This window comes from Eschrichtius robustus, chromosome 5, assembly GCF_028021215.1.
Source record: "Eschrichtius robustus isolate mEscRob2 chromosome 5, mEscRob2.pri, whole genome shotgun sequence".
NCBI lineage: Eukaryota > Metazoa > Chordata > Mammalia > Artiodactyla > Eschrichtiidae > Eschrichtius > Eschrichtius robustus.
In genome coordinates, this window is record NC_090828.1 from 23,829,373 (window position 1) to 23,850,874 (window position 21,502).

Here is a 21,502-nt window from a genome sequence, read left to right on the forward strand (position 1 = left end):
AACTCATAGGTTATATAGTTGTATGTTACTGGCATACCTGTATGCTTGATTGTAAAAATAGAAACTGTTTCCTTGGGCTTTTTCTCTAAAATACCTTGTGGCTCATTCACTGTCTTGTGGTCTGCTTTTGAGTTAACCAGACCTGATACAAAATTTTTCTCTGTGTTTCTCAAGGTCTCTGAGCCTCATCTGTGTGTGTGTGTGTATGTGTGTGTGTGTAAGAGAGAGAGAAAAAAAAATATATATATATATACATATAGAGAGAGAGAGATGGGGGAAAAACAGCTGAATCTTGGCATTGAAGGATGCTTAGTAAAACAGTTTATTGTTATTATTGATATTCTTTCATGATCATTGTTGTTACTATTATTGTTATTCTGATGAAGTTAAGGAACCTATATACCATAGAGGAAGAACTTTATTCCCACTGATGGTAACTGAAAAACAAAATAAATAAATAAATTCACAGTTGCTTATAAAACAAAAAACATTTTTTATTCTTTAAAGAAACATATAATTGAGTCAATAAACATTATACTATTAAAGACCTATAAAGTACCAAACCTCTGTGTGTGTATATGGGGTGGTGGTAGCGGGGTGATTCAGTTTTAAATTAAGAACAGAGAATATGAAATTATTTGAGAAACACTAGAAATTTACAGTTGAATTTTATATTATGGCTCGTTAAGGACTGGTGGTATAGAATGAGAGTACAGAGAAAGTAGTAGAATAAAATAGGTGGGAGAGAGAAAAACAAACCTGTGACCAAGAAGAAATGGCGGTATAACGAAGCAGAAACTGAGACAAATTGGAAAAGAAGAAACAGGCAAAAAAAAAGGCCCAGGTAAATGAGTTGGCCCAAAGTCACAGCTTAATTTTCCTTTGAGGTATGTTACACTAGAAGATTAGTGATTAGTTTTCTACTCACAATTTTTTTTTTTTTTTTTTTTTTTTTGCTGCCTAACTCATAATGCTAGAATCTTCTCTCCTCATGGGCTAACTACTGAAGATTATGACAGAGAAATTATTCCCTGGGTTGCAGTAGTAGTTATCAGGGCAGCTGTCTTTCCAAAGTCTGCAAATAAATTAAGCTGGAATCCAGACTTTGTTTTTAACTGAGTCAAATGTTTCCCTCTTTCTCTTCTCCACATTTTCATTTAGTAAAAGCTTTTCCCTTAACCTCCACTTAATCGTTGGTCAACATTTCCCATTCTCTCTGTAAAACACTCTGGCTGTGCTAGCAGTGCCCTGACTGCTCAGAGCTTCCAGACCATGCCCCAGCAGACCAGCACAAGCCACTCCCACCAGCTAAGGTCCACTATCACAAAGAGTCAAAGGAGTTTGTTACTAAACCTCATAAGCCAGTTGCGTTTGCTACTATAATGTAATTAAAAACTAATCAAGGTGATGAAATATAAGTGTGATAAGCAGAATTGCTATCAATGAAAATTAAATTAATGCCATGGAAATGTGAGGAAATCATCTTCTGAGCGTCTGAAGTTCTTGTTTCAGATTAAGAAAATCATAAAATTGAAATTGTTAGCGATGCATTATTGGTATAGCTTATGCAAGAAATATGATGTAGAATTCCAATCAACAGTCACTTAAGGAAAGAAAAAGCCATGGCCTTACATCAAAAGACGGGCATGTGAATGCAAATGAACTGTTTTAAATTGAAATAGAATACTTAAGGTATGAATGTATCATTATTATGGTTCCTTTTGCTAACAGACCTTTTCAACTCATTAACCTACTGGTTTTGGTCATGGCAGAGTCTTGCTACATGAAAATAATCAAACAAATAGGTCTTAGAAAGTAAATTATACATACAGTCATCAAGAGCAAGGTAAACTCTGCAAAATAAACAAAACAAGAAAAACCTTACCACAGTTAAGTGTAGGTTATTAGAGTTGGTTAACATCCTCTTCTGAGACACTTTTCCTCATTAAGTATAAGAGGAACAATTACATAATGTTTGCTATACATTTTTCTACAAATTTCTTAAAAATCAATAATATAAACTTGGGATTATATGAACAAATACAAGAAAACAATATTACTTACCTAAACCATAATCAAAATGATGTATCCATGATTATTTACAAAAGCTGACCACTTAGTAAAATTTTAAAGTACCATAGAAATCTATTGTAGAATGTATATTTACTGATTCTCCACAGAAATATTTTTCTCAAACACTCTGAATAGGAGTAGTATAAATTTTATAAGATTTAAAATGTTTCCTATGAATGTAAATATGCAGATTCATAAAACTTATTAGCAAGTAATAAGTTTTGCTTTTAAACTGATGTGATTATGGTTCACAAAACTATGGTCCTCAAAACAAAACAAAATAATGTGTTAATGTGGAAAAAAACCATAAAATATTAATATTAATATTTGATAAAATATTAAGTAAAATAATCAAATGAAATGCATAGTTGCTGAGATCCTATTTTTAAAACAAATCCTACAAACCTCTCTAAAAACAATCTGTGCTTTATTTTAAGCCAGAACTGCAACCTCTACATTAAAAATGCACAGTAGTGCACTTAGGCTGCACTGCCACCAAGTGCCTAAACCAGTTAGTTTTGAGACTCTTGAAACAGCTTTAAGCGGATTCTTTCAGTGTTATAAGTAGCAATTTCAGAAACAGGCTAAGAGCAAAACACTTTGACCATAAACAGCTATAAGAGCATCAAAATTTAAACATGACAATAAAATCTCAAAGGTATTAATAAAACATCAAGAATCCTACCAGCTCACTGGAAGTTCGTGAAGTCTAAATATGTTATTCAGCTTGTAGTCAAATTTTGCTGGACAAATATTTTCTTTGCATAAACACAGGTTTGGATTTGGTTGCATATCAGTGGGAAACTCTGAATCCTAGAGAAAAAAATATAGCAAGAGTTCTGTGTAAAATAGACAACTCATTGCAAACACTGATACAGTTTTATTTAATATTATATTAGAACATAAATGTTACTATTATAATCCATCAGGATTTACCTTAAATCCCTTATTCCTGATTTTTAGTTTTGAGAAATTATGTAAAAAACATAAAATTTTAAATAAGGCATATATCTACTTGCATAAATCTAAACTGCATACTACATGGTAAAAATTACTTGAAAAAAATCCCCTTATTGAATTACAATGAAGCACAATATAGCATTGTCTTATATTATTGGTCTATTGTCCTTTTGCAATAAGTTTCCATCCCCAACAGTAACATCAACAAAATCTGTGATTATTTTTATACTCCTTTTGTTCTCTATAAATGGGGAACTAAACACATTTTAATTGGTAACAAAATAGCAACATTTATTAATTGATAATTATGGTTTTCTTTAAATCTGAGGACACAGGGCTAAATTAAAGGTACTTATTAAAGATAAAAAATTTCTGTCATAATCATTTTAAATCTCACATACATTAGAATCGACAACTGCCATGTGTTGGTCATTTGCCTCCCCACCCAGCAAACTCTAATGAGAGATAAAAGATCATTTTCAGCCCATGAGAAAGTGGTCTCTCAGTGGAAAGAAGACATGCTATGAATAGCACTTAATTGACACTAAATGATGGATGGATGAATTGTTCAATTCTACACAAAAAGGAAGTAATCAATCTGCTTACCCTTAACACTTTAAAACTGCCTTTAAAAGAGGGAGACATACTATTCATTTGCACACTCATTCATTTATTCAAAAAATATTTATGAGTGCTACTTTATCCCAAACATTATTCTAGGCATAGGGAATCCACCAATGAACAAAGCAGATAAAAAGATTTGCCCTTGTGGAGGTTATATTGCAACAGATTCTTTATTATATCCTCAGAGTTGGAAAATGATAAAGCCAATTTTCATAAATGAAGTATTTTTCTGATCAAGAAAGTAATATACATCCTTATAGAAATTTTATGCATTTTATAATATTACAAAGAAAAAAATTGAAATTATTCTTACCACCCTGGTATAATTACTATTATCACTCTGGTTTAAGAATTTGCCTGCCTCTCTTTCTCAATTTTTACAAAACTGGAACCATGCTCTATTATCCACCCTCCATTTTTCATTTAACATTATATTACTGCATTTTCACAGTATTTAGTCTATTTTGAAAGAATGATAAATGTCATATTTTACTTAACATCAGCAATATTTGTTTGCCTTATGATTATCGATGCTGTGAACAGGGTTTTCTGTCTGTAAATCTGCACTCTACTGATTACATCCTTAAAACAGTTTAGAAGTGTAAATAAATAATAATCCAAATAAAATTAACATTTAACAAAAAACATGATACCTCTTCACGGATTGCTCTTTAGAATTGTTACATGAATTCACACCCCTGCCAGTTATATAGTAATATATATAATGTACCACATCTTTGCTATGGGCACACTCACACATGCACATATTTCTTTCTCTTACGAATATTTATTATTGAGTGTCTATTTCAGGGCAGGCACTGGTTTCAGCTCTTACAATATATCACTGACCAAAGTAGACCTTGTGGAACTTGCATTCTAGCATGAGGACGCCATAAACAATAAAATAATAAATATGTAATTACATGATAAAAAGTCTGAAAACACTGTTGCTAATTCGTATATAAAACTGTATTTCATTGGTATTTTGCCAATGAATTGATTAACTATTTTTGTGTTTCTTTTTGTACTTCATTTTCTCTCAACTGTATATTTATGCCTTTTGCCCCTTTTCCTATTGTTGTGATGGTACCTCATTTTAATAATATTGCTTGGGCTGGAAATGGAGGTAGGATAAATTATTATGTTGGAAAACATAGCAAGGTGGAGGAGGATCCATTCTGAGTCTAATTTGTTGACTACATGGAAATATCTAGAACCATAAACTTATTATCTACAGCAACTTGTATAACCACTGCTAAACCCATCATTATATAAAACCAATACAAGGCATTCAATAAACCTAATCAACTACAACCTATTCGATATATAGGGAAATATAATAATAACTGAACAACTATTTTAAAAGAAGATTTACAAGAGCAGTAAAGGCCTAGTAACAGCAATCCTATCTAAATATAGATGCACTTGCAGAGGCAAAACGTTAAGACCCTTTATAACCCAGCCTGTATACTGAAACATTCCAAGAAGACAATAGGCAATAGATTGGCAGGCACGATCAGAAAGGTAAATACAGGATACATAAATAAGGACAGTGCATAGAGGAAGGAAAGCAAATCTTAAAACTATTGTTTCAAGCTACATAACCATTATCATTCCTTTGTACTGACAAGGTACAATTCGAGGGCAAAGCTAAACTCTCAGTAATGTGCTTTGACAGGTCAATGGTCTCAACTCTGAGGACATGTTGAAATTACCAGGTAGCTTTTTAAACCATACCAATACCACCAAGCCCCACCCCAGACCAATTAAGTAATAATTTCTGAAAGAGAGGCTCTGACACTGGTATTTATTTTATTTTAAAGCTCCCCATGTGAAATAAAGGTCAGGATTGAAAATCTTGGCTTTTCCTCACAATTCAGCTCTACTACATACTAGTATGTGCATTTAGTCAAGCTACTTAACAAACTTTCTGAGCTGTATTCTCCCACCTGTAAAATACAATCAAAATCATACTGAATTCATAGACTGCTATGAGGATTAAGTGAGATAATCTCTGTAGAGCACTAATCACATGCTTGGCACCTAATAAATCCTTAATAAACATTAGCTATTTCTGTGTTTATTATTGCTGCAACTAGTGGCACATGTTAATTTCAACTGGTGAGTAAATTCATCGAGTTATTTCATACTTTACTTACTTATTATAAAATACTCTATCTTAATCAAATTCCAGGATTAATTTCTCCTGGTATGCTGATTACAGCAGACTTTACTATGACCCGACCTGTCGGAATACAGTCTCATATCTGGTAACTGCTGGCTATCTCTCTTCGTCCCAGGATCAATAATAAAAGGAGTCCTTGCTTCACTGGCCAGCCAGTTGAGATTAAATACAGCCTTGGTGCTTATATTCATAGGATGAAACACCAGATGGGTAACTTTCTCTCCATTTCAGTGATATATCAGTTAGGCATCCCCTGTATCTATCCTGATTGGGAAGCCAATTATCTATTTTGGCCTCCTTCCACATTAGTCCCTTGGGTACCCAGGCTCCGTATCTATGCCATTTGACTTGTGTCTGCTTCTCTATCTTGTTTATTGTTTTCCATTGAGCTAACGTTCATGGGAATTGCCCAGAACAACCTTGAATCTGAAGCTCAAAATTATTCACTCAGGCATTCACTTAACATTTGAGTGTTTACTTTGTGTCGGGCATTAGTGTCGTTTACCAGACCACAAATATAAGTAGAATACACTCCTTCCATTGCAAGGACTCAGTCTCAAGAAGGAACAATATAAATGAAAAGAAAAGCTAGAGTAGAAATATGCAGAAGATATTAAGGTGAAGAAATAAGCAATAAAACTATTGGAACGAAGTAGATGAAATTATGATAAGTTGCATATATTGTGATTACATTGATAGACGATAGAGATAGATAGATAATGTGTATGAAGCCAAATGGAAAAAGGAACTATAAAGAGGCCACATTACTACAGATATACTACAAATTATAAAAGTAGCAACCTTCATATATGCAATGAATGAACAGAAGATATAAAAAGAAAAATATTTCATCAAATCTAGCAACAATAAAATATACAATACCTCACAGAACACTAATAAGAAATTTACTAAACCTACAGAAAGAAAAACACACTTTATTCAGAGATATAAAGCAAGGGCTGATTTAATATAGATAGTCCATGGACTCAGATAGAAAGTCTATTAATGAACTTCAGAAGTTTGAGTTAAATATTTAATTCAATTCAAATAAAAACTTCAGTGTGAATTTTGAGGAGTCTTAGAAAATTATTCTAAAATTAATCTGGAATAACAAACCAGGCAAAATTGCATTGACATTCATAATATCTCCATTTTACAGTTGAGAAAACAAACTCATAGTAATTAATCCAAATACAAACAAAAAGTCTAAGTCTAAATGACTCCAAATCTAACAATTTTTCAACTATTACAAAATGATTACTAAACAAGAATGGAATATTTCCTTAATCATTCAGTTATCAAATTGAATAAAGACATAATTTTTGATAATATAATAATGCAAACTGTTGGACAAGATATGGAAATAAACTCTCACTTGGGGTGAGTGTAAACTAATTTGACTTTTCAAAGAAATATCTATCGAAATAAAAATTGACTTGGTAATTCCACAGCTAGGAATTTGCCTTGTGGATATGCTCACAAAGTTTCACCAAATTACATACACAAGTTTTCTTTTCTGTTTATGTTTTTTATTTATTTGTTTTTGTGATTTGCTTTTGTTTTCTAATACACAGCATTTCTTACAATATAAGATATTAAAAGCAATCTAATTGTGCATCAATACCTTGATTTACTTTAAAAATTATAGTACTATTCTGGTGTACTACCTTTAAATAGGATGAGGTACATGCAGTGCTGATATAACCCTAGTGCACCAGTATGGCCCTGTCAGTTGTTAAAATACTGAAAGATATTCATACTACTTGGAAAACAGCTGATACCCTGAGCACATACTCCATATTCCTCTCACCCCCACATTCTAGCACCTTCTATGGGTACAACCCCTGCCCCTGACTTATTCATTATATTGCCTAATTAAGGTAATTTCTGGCACACCTGGGGCTCCAGGACCATTCTCCCACCCTACATCCAGCATCCATTCTGATTGGTCAGTGCTTATGCTCTAATGGTTGTCAAATATTTTGAATATCACTCTAAATTTATATACACTTATACAAAATTAACTCTATGATATATTATTAACTTAAAAAATTTACAGAATAGCATATAAGGGAAATCATTCCATTTTTATAAAATAAAAAAAGGTTCTACATAGGTAAGTGCTAATGTATCTGTGAAACGTTTTTAGAGAGAGACAGAGAGAGCAAGAATCTTAACAGTGGTCACCGGGAGGAGATCAAGATGGCAAAGCAGGAGGATGTGGAGCTCACCAACCACCATGAACACATCAAAAATTCATCAACATGTGGAGCTATTCTCATTGAAAACAAACTGGAGACTGGCAGAAAGACTCTTACACAAACAACACTGTAAGAAAGATCCAGACGTAGTCAGGTAGGAAGGTAAGAGAAGTGATCAGATCGGCACCTGAGCCCCTAGGAGGGGACACAGAAGAGGAGCGAGGTTACACAGGCTTGGCAACCCTTCCTGGGGAGTGGGCAGTTGAAACCCCGTATTGGGTGTCCCAGCCCTGGGGTATGATGCCAAGAGGACAAGTCCCCTTAGCTGGTTTGAAAACCAGTGGGACTGACAGTGGGACTGTAAGAAACTTAGACTCTGCTTGTGAAAAGTGCACACATGCTTGCTTACTCCCAAAACAAGGCAGAGGAAGCAGACTGAAACTGCCCAGGACTTGGGCCAGTTTCCCACAACCGCCCCAGCATGCTCCTCAGCTTGAGCTGAGAACTGGCTCCCATCCCTCTTGCTCCATGGTGCAGCTACACACTAGGTTGAAGGCTTCCACAGGCAAGGAGAGTGCACAAATGTGGGGGACGGAGCCAGCTCAGACCTGACAGAGCATCCAAATGGAGCGAGGGCAAACATTACTGGTGTTCATAAGGGCAGGAGATGAGGAGTGGTCTGGAGCTCTGACTGGTACCAGGACCACCCTACCACATGCCCCAGCCCATGCCAAGCACCTGCTCTGGCCCCTCTTGCTCTATAATGCAGCTCCCCACTAGGGCAGAGGCTGCCACTTCTAAGGAAGGTATGGAGTTGTGGGGGAAGGAGTTGACTCAGACCTGACACAGCATCTGAAAGGGGCAAAAGAAGCCATTACTGGCATTCATGGGGGACGGTAGATCAGGAGTGTTCTGGAGCTCTGACTGGTGCTGGGACCACCCCAGCCTGCACGTTGGCCCATGCCAAGCTCCTGCTCCAGCCCCTCTTGTTCCAGCAATGCTCCTCTCTGGACTGAACATGTCAATGCTTGGGGCAGAGAGCACACACTTCGAGGGAACAGAACCAGATCAGACATGAACACCAGGCTTCTGCTCCAGCAACATGGGATTCAACCCACTCCCGATATGGTGGTGTTGGCTATGGAGCAGAAAAGAAGCCCCAGCTAACATCTGGCTCTGGTCCTAGCTCTTCCATCTCCAGTCCTACCTACTGCCGATGTGATGGCTGCTAGCACACACTGAATGACGACATGACTTCTGCTCACTTCAGATTCAGCTCTGCCACCAAAGCCATTGGACACATGCAGACTATATAGGGCCATTCCCACAGAAGGACAGGAATATGTAACTAACTGTTTGACCTAATTTCATACAGATGGAGAAATGAAGCAAAATGAGAAAACAGAGAAATTTCTTTTCAAAAGAAAGAACAACAAAAGCCTGAAAAAACAATTAATGAAACAGACATAAACAATTTACCAGAGTAAAAAGTTCAAAGGATTAGTAATAAGAATGCTAAATGAACTAGAGAAAAGAATAGATGAACATGGTGAGGATTTTAATAAGAAACTAGTCAGAACTGAAAAATACAATAACTGAAATGAAAAACACACTAGAAAGAATTAAAAGTAGACTAGGTGATAGAGAAGAACACGTAAGTGATCTGGAAACTAGGATAGTGAAAATCACCCAATGAAAACAGCAAAAAGAAAAATAAATTTTAAAAATGAGAACAGTTTAAGGAACTTTTGTGGCAATATCAAGCAGACCAACATTCACATTATAGGGGTCCCTGGAGAAGAGAGAGAAATGTATTTCTCCCTCTCATCAAATACAAAAATGTATTTGATGAAATTATGGATGAAAATTTCCCAAATCTGATGAAGGAAACAGTATCAAGGTACAAGAAGCACAGAGAGTCCCAAGAAAAGATGATTCCAAAAAGAAGCACAGCAAGACATATTATAATTAAAATGGCAAAAGTTAAACATAAAGAGACAATTCTAAAGGCATTATGAGAAAAACAAAGAGTCACATATAAGGGAACCCCCATAGGGCTATCAGTTGATTTTTCTGGAGAAAGCTTGCAGGCCAAAAGAGAAGGGCATGATATATTTACGTGCTGAAAGAGAAAAACCTACAAACTATGATGCTCCGCCAGGCAAGATTATCATTTAAAATGGAAGTAGAGGAAAAAACTTCTCAGACAGACAAAAACTAAAAGAGTTAATGAATACTAAACTGACCTTAAAAGGAATATTAAAGGGTCTTAACAGTGAAGGGGAAAACATGAAGATGTAAAATAGGACATCAAAAACAGAAAATGTCGGGGAGGGGAGTAAAAAAAATGTAGATCTTTTAGAATGTATTTGAAGTAAATGACTACCAGTTTAAAACAAGTAGATATAGGTCAACACACATGAGCCCCATAGTAACCACAAATCAAAAACCTACAATGGATATACAAAAGCTAGAGAGAAAGGAACACAAGCATACAAATAAGGAAGATCATAAAATCATAAGGGAAGAAACAAAAAAAATAAGAACAGAGAAGAACCACAGAAACAACCAGAAAACAAGTAACAAAATTGGAATAAGTACTTATCCATCAATATTCACTTTAAGTGTCAACAGACTAAATGCTCTAATCAAAAACATGCCATGTGGTGGCTGATTAGATAAAAAAAAGAAAAACAAGACCCATTTATATGCCGCTTATAAGAGACGCATTTAAAAGCTAAGGACACACAGATTGAAAGTGAGGGGATGGAAAAAGAAATTTCATGCAGATGGAAATAACAAGAAAGTTGGGGTAACAATACTCATATCAGACAAAAGATCAAAGAAACAAAGAGCTAGTTTTTTGAAAATATAAACAAAATTGATAAGCCTTTAGCATACTCCTCAAAAAAAGAAAGAGGACCAACATAAACAAAATAAGAAATGAAAGAGCAGAAATGACAACTGATACCATGAAATACAAAATAATCAAGAGAATACTATAAACAGTTGTATGCTAACTAACTGGAAAACTTAGAAGAAATGAATACATTTCTAGAAACAATCTTCCAATACTGAATCAGGAAGAAATAGCAAATCTGAACAGACCAATAGCTAGAAGAGAAATTGAGTTTGTAATTAAAAAAACAAAAAACCTCCCAGCAAACAAAAGTCGAGGACCAAATGGCTTCACAGGGGACTTCTACCAAACATACTAAGAAGGGCTAATATCTATCTTCTCAAACTGTTCCAAAAATTGAAGAGAAGGAATCACATCCAAATTCATTCTATGAAGGCACCATTACCCTGACACCAAAACTAGACAAAGACATTATAAAAAGAAACTACAGGCCAATATCTCTGATGAATATAGATGCAAAAATCCTCAACAAAATATTAGCAAACCAAGTTCAATGATATATAAAAAGGATCATACACCACGATCGAGTGGGATTTACTCCAGGGATGCAAGAATGGAATATATCTGCGAATCTAGCAATGTAATACATCACATTAACAAAAGGATAAAAAATCACCTGATCATCTCAACAGATGCAGAAAAAGCATTTGGCAAAACTCAACATCCATTCATGATAAAAACGCTCATCAAAGGTTGTATAGAGGAAACATATCTCAACATTATAAAGGCCATTTATAACAAACCCACAGCAAACATCATATTCAGCATTGAAAACCTGAAAGCTTTTCATCTAAAATCAGGAACAAGATAAGGATGACCATTCTCGCCACTTCTGTTTAATGTAGTAGTGGAAGTTCTAGCCACAGTAATGAGAGAAGAAAAAGAAATAAAAGCCATCCAAATTGGAAGGGAAGAAATAAAACTCACTATTTGCAAATGACATGATACTACATATAGAAAACCTGAAAGTCTCCACTACAAAACTATTAGAATTAATAAACGAATACAGTAAGGTTGCAGGAAACCAGATTAATATACAGAAATCTATTGCTTTTCTATACATTAATAATGAAATATCAGAAAGAGAAAGCAAGAAAACAATCTCATTTAAAATCTCATCCAGAAGAATAAAATACCTTGGAATAAACTTAGCCAAGGAGGTGAAAACTTATACTCTGAAAATTTTAAGACATTCATGAAGGAAACTGAAGATGATACAAAGAAATTAAAAGGTATCCTCTGTTCATGGATTAGAAGAATTAATATTGTTAAAATATCCATACTACCCAGAGCAATCTACAGATTTTATGCAATCCCTATCAAAAAATCCCGACATTTTTCACAGAACTAGAACAAATAATGTTAAAATTTACATGGAACCACAAAAGACCCCAAATAGCCAAAGCAATCTTGAGTAAAAGAACAAAGCTGAAAATATCACATTCCCTGTCTTCAGACTATAACATAAAGGTACACTAATCAAGATAGTATGGTACTGACACAAAAACAGACACATAGATCAATGGAATAGAATAGAGAACCCATAAATAAATTCACACACTTATGAACAATTAATTTACAACAAAGGAGATAAGAATATATAATGGAGAAAAGACAGTTTAGTCAATAAATGGTGCTGGGAAAACTGGACAGCTACATGTAAAAGAATGAAATTCTCACACCATATAGAAAAATAAACTCAAAGTAGATTAAAGACCTAGTTGTAAGACCTGAAATCATAAAATTCCTAGAAGAGAACATAGGCAGAATACTCTGACATAAATCGTAGCAATGTTTTTTTGGATTAGTCTCCTAAGGCAAAAGAAATGAGCAAAAATAAACAAATGGGACCTATTTAAATTTTAGACCTTTTGCACAGCAAAGGAAACATCAACAAAACAAAAAGACAATCTACTGAATGAGAGAAAATATTTGCAAATGATATGACTGATAAGGGGCTAACATCCAAAATATATAAATAGGTCATACAACTCAATGTCTAAAAGCCAAACAACCCAATTAAACGATGGGAAGAAGACCTGAACAGTCATTTTTCTAAATAAGATATACAGATGGCCAACAGGCACATGTAAAGATGCTCAACATCACTAATAATCAGATAAATGAAAATCAAAACCTCAAAGAGCTACCACCTCACATCTGTCAGTATTGCTATCATCAAAAAGTCTATAAATAATAAATAATGGCAAGGATGTATAGAAAAGGGAACCCTAGTACACTTGGTGGGAATCTAAATTGGTGTAGCCACTATGGAAATCATTACAGGGAGGTTCCTCAAAAAACTGAAAATAGAACTACCATATGATCCAGCATTTCTACTACGGGGTATATACCCAAAGAAAAAAAACACTAACAAAAAGATACATGCACCCCCATGTTTATAACAGCATTATTTACAATAGCCGAGATATGGAAGCAACTTAACTGTCCAGCAATAGATGAATGGATAATTGTCTAGCAACAGATGAATGGACACACACACACACACACACACACACACACACACACACAATGGAATATTACTCGGCCATAAAAAAGAATGAAATAGTTCCATAAAAAAGAATGAAATATTTGCAAAAACACAGATGGATCCAGATGTTATCAATATTATGCTTAGTGAAATAAGTCACACAGGTAAAGACGAATACTCTGTTATCACTTATATGTGGAATCTAAAAACTAAAACAATGATATGGCAAAACAGAAACAGACTCACATATAGAGAACAAACTAGTGGTTACCAGTGGGGAGAGGAAAGGGTAGAGGGGAGAGACAAGGGTTGAAGATTAAGAGGCATAAACTACAGTATAAAATAAATAAGCTATAAGGATATGTTGTGCTGTATAGGGAATATAGCCAAAACTCTATACTAACTTTAAATGGAGTATAATAGATAAAAATATTTAATTACTGTTGTACACCTGAAACTAATATAATATTGCAAATGAACTATACTTCAATAAAAAATATAAAAAATTAAACAGAGGCGGTAGCTATGAATGTTCATAGTGGCCCTATTTACAAGACATGGAAGCTAAGACATGGAAGCAACCTAAATGTCCATCGACAGACAAATGGATAAAGAAGATGTGGTATATATATATATATATATATATATATATATATATATATATATATACATACATACATACATACACACACACACACACACACACACACACACACAATGGAATATTTCTCAGCTACAAAAAAGAATGAAATAATGCCATTTGTAGCAACATGGATGGACCTAGAGATTATCATACTAAGTGAAATAAGTCAGACAGAGAAAGACAAATATCAGATGATATCACTTATGTGTGGAATTAAAAAATGATACAAATGAACTTATTTACAAAACAGAAATAGACTCATAGACATAAAAAACAAACTTATGGTTACCAAAGGGGAAAGAGGGAAGAGGAATAAATTGGGAATTTGGTATTAACAGATTCACACTACTATATACAAAATAGATAAACAACAAGGACCTACTGTATAGCACAGCGAACTATCCTCAATATCTTGTAATAACCTATGGAAAAGAATCTGAAAAAGAATATACATATATATATCTATATAGATAGATAGATATATCTGAGTCAGTTTGCTGTACACCTGAAACACTGTAAATCAACTATACCTCAATTTAAAAAAGGAAAAAAATTATATTAAAAAACAACAAAACATGAAAAACTTAAAAAAATAAAATAAAAAGGAGGCAGGAGGTTCATGATCAGAGACTGGGATATGATGACAGAAACAGAGTCTGCAGTGATGTCCCCTGAAGATGGAGGAAGGGGCCATGATCCAAGGAATCCAAGCAGCCTCTAGCAGCTGGAAAAGTCCAGGAAAGGATTCTCCCCAGGGCCTCCAGAAGAAACCCAGCCTTGACGCCTTGTTTTCAGATTTCTGCCTTTCAGAACTGTGAGTTAATAAGTAAGTGTTGTTTTAAGCCAAAAAACAAAACAAAAGAAAAAACAAAATAGTTGTCACCAATGGATGTAGTAAATAGAGATCAGAGCAAAGGGAATAGAATTAATTACTTTTAATATTATACCTTTCTTTACTGTTTGAATATTTTATCATATGAATGTATCATTTTCTTACGTTTTCAAATAGAGTAATGTATATAAAGAATCTAGTCTACACATATTAAATGCCCTCTAACCTGTAACTAGTATTTTCAAACCATGGCTTAACTGGATATGATATAGTTAAAAACTTAGATTTAAATGACTGTTCAAATAAAACAAGCTTGGTGGGTATAACAGAGACTTTTAAGAGCTCTTCTACATTTCCCTGCCTCTCTTACAGTTAAACTGAGTTAAAGTTATTGGGTTCTGAAAAACAGGATGTGAGTAGAAATGTTGGAAGCCTCTTCGAGTCCTAGCCCTTAAATATCCCAACATAGTTAACCATTTCCCTTCACCTGCCACAGTGACTTTGGAGGACTATTTTCCAGGTGATGTAGCTACCAGATGGCTGCCAATATACCTGAGTCATTGAATGAACTCAGGAGTCACACCATCCACAGTGAGTACGCACCTTAGTTGTAAAAGCACTTTGAATTTGGAGGCTTATCTCTTGTAGCAGCTCATGTTGTTTACACTGACCTATACAGTTAAAAATGATGATGCTTAATCATTTGCCATTGACATTAATTTTTAAAAATACAAGGTTAAAAGATGAATGTTTTAAAATAGACAATGCATTAAATGAACACTGCCTTAAAACAGATTTTAAAGTGATTTTTCTCTCCTTGTCCTAAATTCCCATGTTGAGAGGAATTTACCAGAAAAAGAGTTTTGTTCAGGCTTCTGTGCCCTCATTATTTCATTCATCATGCAAGTAGTCCACTGCCTGCTGACAAACTTCACAGATCACTACCTAGGAACGATTGACAGCTGACATTACCTGTTAAGACTTGATTGAGCTAATTGACATTCACAGTCTGAGTATTAAAATGAGAATGAGTCAGGATAAGTCTTCCTTCTTCACTTATGTATTTGTTCAATTGCTTGACCTTTATGTTTGCTTGCATTGTTGTGGCTTTAGATTGTAGGGAGGATTATACTTGCAAAATGTTGTTTTCATATGTATTTAGGCATTTTTGATCTAATACTCCTCAAGGTATCTAATAATTCTTTAAAGTTTCTGCTGTATATGATTATATCAAGCAAATAGTTTTGATACATTTTTAAGGCTATCACTGAGTCATTCTTTGACCCATATCAAATTAGACTAAAGTAAAAAGACTAGCAAAAACAAAACGTACAACCAATAAACTATCACTTGAGAACTCCTCTAGTTTGTCACATTTTTAAAGTATATTTCTAGACTAAACTACTTATTCGTGCCAAATCCTCACAACAGTACTGCATGTTGGATATCATCTCTCTTTTACAATGGACAAAAATAGAGCTCAGGTAGGAGTTCATCAGTGGAGTGATCAGCTAACTGATCAGTGGTGGGACCAGGAATCAAATTCTATTTTCCTGGCCCCAAAGCCTCAGTTATTTCTTCTTTGCCCTATAGCTCCAGTATCTATGTCGGTATTCTTGTGTCTCCAACTGGACCCTATTAACTAAGGTACATTGATAAAATACTTAAGACCTAACTTTTCTTCTAGCTTAAAGGAATCATTTGGCTTAACTATAAACTACAAACAGCTCCTGAAGTTGCTGGAGAGAATGCCGTATCTACTTGGAATTTTCAGAATTCATCTTGAAGCAGGCTTGGGAGTTACAAGGAGGTAGATGAGGGATGAACATGATGAGACTGTATAACACTTTGACTACAACGTGGCCACACAAGGATCGTCTATCATCTTCATTTTACTGATGGGTAAAATCAGTCTAAAATAATCTAATCCCTTTCCCAATGTCATGGATTTGTTAGGTTAAGAACCTCGGATTGAAATCCAAGTTTGTCTGACTCCAAAATCCTTTTCCTTTTACCATATTTTTTCCCAGTTCTTTCATCAAGCCCTGTTGATCTAAACCTTTTTGTTTTTTTAATGGGCTTCCTAAACAGAAAGAGTAAAAATAACGAAACCTTTTTACCTTAATGGCTTGGTAGTCATTATGAAAACTACTGTTGAATAATACAACTTCGTCTACCTTCTAGTTTTTCTGTCTCCTTCTAATTATAAAAATTACAGCAATTTCTGCCCTTTTCTTCATCCCCTTTTTGAGTGGTTTCTAATCTGCTATAAGCCACAAAATACTACAACCAGATCAATTAAGAATATTTTCTTAACTATGCCAATAAGGTTCTGTATTAAGACCTTCTACATAGTAGCACAATGATTTTTAATGCAGATCTTTGTCTCTGGTGAGATCTCCCTGTTGGTTTTGTTGACGTGTCAGTCCACATTTTTGATGACTGAGTCTCCAGGAGACTCAATATAGATTAATCAATAAAAGTTGTGAAAACTGATTTAACTATTTGGGAAGAAAAGGTAAAATATTGCATCTTATCCTGCTCCCAAATTAATTCCAGGTGGATTAGAGTTCAATGTTAAAAAAAAAAAAATCATGAAAGAACCAGAAATAACATGTAAGTAAATATTTATATGATTTTGGAATACAGAAGCCCTATCTAAGCATAACATTAAGAAAGAAATCGTGAAGTAAAAACAGTTATAATGATTATGCAATTTTTTAAACTTCTAAAATTAAAAAAAAAAAATCAAAGGAAAAACTGCAAGGAAAATGTTGGTATGTACAAGTAATAATATAAATTACATATAAAAATATTTTTAAATCGATCATAAAAAACTAAACTCTCGGGCTTCCTTGGTGGCACAGTGGTTGAGAATCTGCCTGCCACTGCAGGGGACACGGGTTCGAGCCCTGGTCTGGGAGGATCCCACATGCCGCGGAGCAACTGGGCCCGTGAGCCACAATTACTGAGCCTGCGCGTCTGGAGCCTGTGCTCCGCAACAAGAGAGGCCGCGACGGGTGAGAGGCCCGCGCACCGCGATGAAGAGTGGCCCCCGCTTGCCACAACTAGAGAAAGCTCTCGCACAGAAACGAAGACCCAACACAGCCAAAAATAAAAAAATATAGATAAATAAATAAATAAAAGATTACTATTAAAAAAAAAAACAACTAAACTCTCTTGAAGAAAATAGTACTGTCTATGGATACAAAAATCACCCATAAAGTAGTCAGTAAACATGTAAAAATGGTCAGTCTCACTAACAATTTAATAAATACATAATAACAAATGAGATGCTATTCATTTACAAATTGGAAAACTATATTTTTAAATGAGAAATTGGTGAGGTACTCTCACATACTGCAAGTAGTAATATAAACTTATATAAACTAATTTCTAGAAGGAAATTTGATAATATGTATCAAACTTATTAAGAAATGATCCAATACCTTCTATCAGTAGCTTTTCTAAAAATGTATTCTAGGAAAATATTCAGACTAATGTGCTAGGATGTATATATAAAGATATCCATGGACCATTATTTATTACAGTGAAGTATTAGAAACACCTAAATTCAAAAAAAAAAAAAAAAAAAGGATTAGTTAATTATAGAATACTAGAATTATGCATCCAGGTGATGGGACACTATTAGTTAATTATAGAATAATAGAATTATGCATCCAGATGATGGGACACTATTTAGCTATTAATAATTATATCCACAAAGAAAATTTATGGAATACAAAAGTACCCACATAATATAGAGGACATATATATGATATATCTACATACGCATATGTGTTTGCAACTAAAAGAAAGTGTGTAAAATATTAATGGTAACTAAGTCTGTATGCTGTTTATTTTATATTCACTTCTGCATTTTCAAATTTTTCTAGAAGGAACTGAGATTACTCTTAACACTTGGAAAAGCTTGATATTAAACATATGTATGATGTAAAAATAATGCAGTCTAGGATTACACATCTCTGCCCTCTTAAACTTGGGTGTGGCCGTGTGATTTACCTGACCAATGAAATGTGAGCAAAAGCCACATGTGGTACTTCTGGGGACAAGCGTGAAGTGCCAGGACATGTTTGTCCACATCTTTGGTCCCTTCCTCCGATACTACGAAAGCAATGACAAGAGCTTCTTCATCGGCGTGCATTCCCAAAGTGATTATGATGAGCAGAGCCCCTTTGTTGACCCACAATGGCCATGTAGTGTATTTATTTGTTTTATTTGTTTTTCTGTTTTAAGCCACTGAGATATTTTAGTTGGTTTTTGTGTGTGTTTGAGTACGCAAAGACACCCAAATTTCAAACTGGTGTATATAAGACCACACACACTGAGAGTTTAGAATGTCTGAATTTTTCTACCCATTACTAAGTCAAGATAACCTATTACTGTTTTAATCCCCGAGTAAAGTAACCATTTCAGTAATACTCTTCATTTATAAAAATCACACTATGACAGCCTTAATAAACTTAAGTTTTAAAGCAAAGAATGAAGTCTACACCCCTCTCGTGCATGCACAGACCTTTTCTGAGAAATGGGAATAATGATCCAATTCATTTGTGTTCTCTTAGCTAAAATTCCCCTTCTGGGAAAGCAATAAATACCTTTCTGTTGGTAACTTTCTGTTTACCACCGCACATTTCTGGAGGGCAGCCAGCTGGTACAGGTCCTCTTATTGGCACAAAGAGCACACAGCTGGGTTGCTTATGCTTCTATTTCTCTGGAAGGCATCCTAGTGGCTCCCATAGTCACCAGGAGCCTAAACAGATGCTAATCAAAATATAAGCAGGATTCACAGAGGTCAAAGGGTCACTCATACAGTATCTAGTTATTGCTTATGCGTAGCTATTTAAACATAGCTGTTTATTTTCTCAATGCTTTTAAATCAGATCAGTTCACTATAGTAAGAAAATGATTATAACATCTTTTTAAATCCTATTTGACCCAAAAATACAAGCAATTAAATGAAAGATGACAAAAATCAATGAATTGGACATTATGAAAAGGACATGATATATTTAGGTTTGTACAATAAGGCAATTCTCAACTAGCAGTTTTATTTGAAAATGAATGAAGACTTTCTGTCTTTATTAATTCCCCTCACTTAGCAGCATGTAAACTAAAATTGATAGACCTGGACTTTTCAGTGACTTTTAGGTTATATCCCTCTCACTGTTATTTTCATTTAAGATAAACAACTGCAAAATCTCTATGAAACAGAGACCAAGAATAAGTCTTATAAAGGTTAAATTTGCCCAAAGATATATCTTGACCAGCTAGAAATTGCTGAATTGTATGACTTGTCTAGTTGCATTCACAGCCTAATATACTCTCTAGTTGGCAGGCTTCCAAAATGAACAATAATCACGCATTTTTGGAACTGAAATTGCAACATTTAATTCAGCCCTCTTATCCTGACTTGAATGCAGTTAAATTAAGAACTGTAATTCAAAAAAAAATATTAAGTCATCCAATTTTTCATTTTGGTAAAGCTTATTATGGAATAATGCAAATATCTAAAAAGTTTCAATTTATATTACATGTGAAATAATCCTGTAAAATAAATTATAGCTTTTGTTTAACACTATTACAATCACATAAAGGTGTTGAAGACTCAAAAATATTCAAAGGAAGGGTGAATGAAATGGAGAGACATATACAGAAAGCACAGAGGATTCTACCATGATGATGACACAGGTGACCATTTCTGCCACAGTGTCAGGCATTGAAGCAGTGCTAAACAATGCTTTATGCAAAAGTCAGTAAATGGGGCAACTTTTGAAAATGGTGGACCTTTTTTCAACAGATTTCCTAATTCAACAAATCAAGTTTCATTTATTTGAGTTATGGCATTACTCTGAGTAAATGTCAAGGATTTTCTGATTAGCTTTGTGGATAGAAAGTATAGATAATTATTGACATCTCTCCTCACCAGTTTTATCTGTTTCCATCCCTCAAAGGCAATGTCTTCTTTGTAGCAAGGTAAAGTTATCTGCATTAGTGGCTAAGGGGAAATGCCTAATACTTCTGCCCCAACTGGATGGCATCTGTTTGTTTTACATGTCCAGATAGAAATGCAAGCCTGTGCCTAAAGTGATAATCATCTTAGCTGCTGAAGTTTTCACTGTCTATGGATATCCACAAGGATGATCTGCTTGTGGCTTGGTGACTTATAACCTTATGAGACTTCACAGTAAAATAGCTAACTTATACTCTGAGTTACTCAAGGTATTTTCTATTAACATGATCTTCTGCAATATTTATCTTCTTTTTGTTAATACATGTGCTTCAGTGGTCCTTCTTATCTTTGAATTTTAAATAAGGTTGCAGTTTTGACTATATAAAGCAGGTTCAGACATTCAAAAGCCAGGAAGATAATTCAAATGAATTAATTTAGTAGTCATTGAAAGATGTATGTTTAATACATAGATAAATTCTTTACTTCAATGTAGAAATATGTTCTCCCCCTTTTTTTAGTAAACATATAACTTTCTTGCTCTTTCTTGATCCCATGTTCCCACTTTTGGTAAAGACATGAATACAAGACATAATTAACTT

The 21,502-nt window shown here is 34.4% G+C and overlaps 1 protein-coding gene across 1 annotated transcript in view; it reads right to left on the minus strand.

Annotated features, from left to right (window-relative positions):
- The window catches only part of SPAG16 (sperm associated antigen 16), an 894,878-nt gene that overhangs the window by 745,425 nt on the left and 127,951 nt on the right, over window positions 1-21,502 (minus strand). The window contains exon 10 of the mRNA XM_068543791.1: window positions 2,759-2,886. Within this exon, the coding sequence (XP_068399892.1) occupies window positions 2,759-2,886 (128 nt within the window). The remainder of the gene's footprint in view (window positions 1-2,758; window positions 2,887-21,502) is intronic.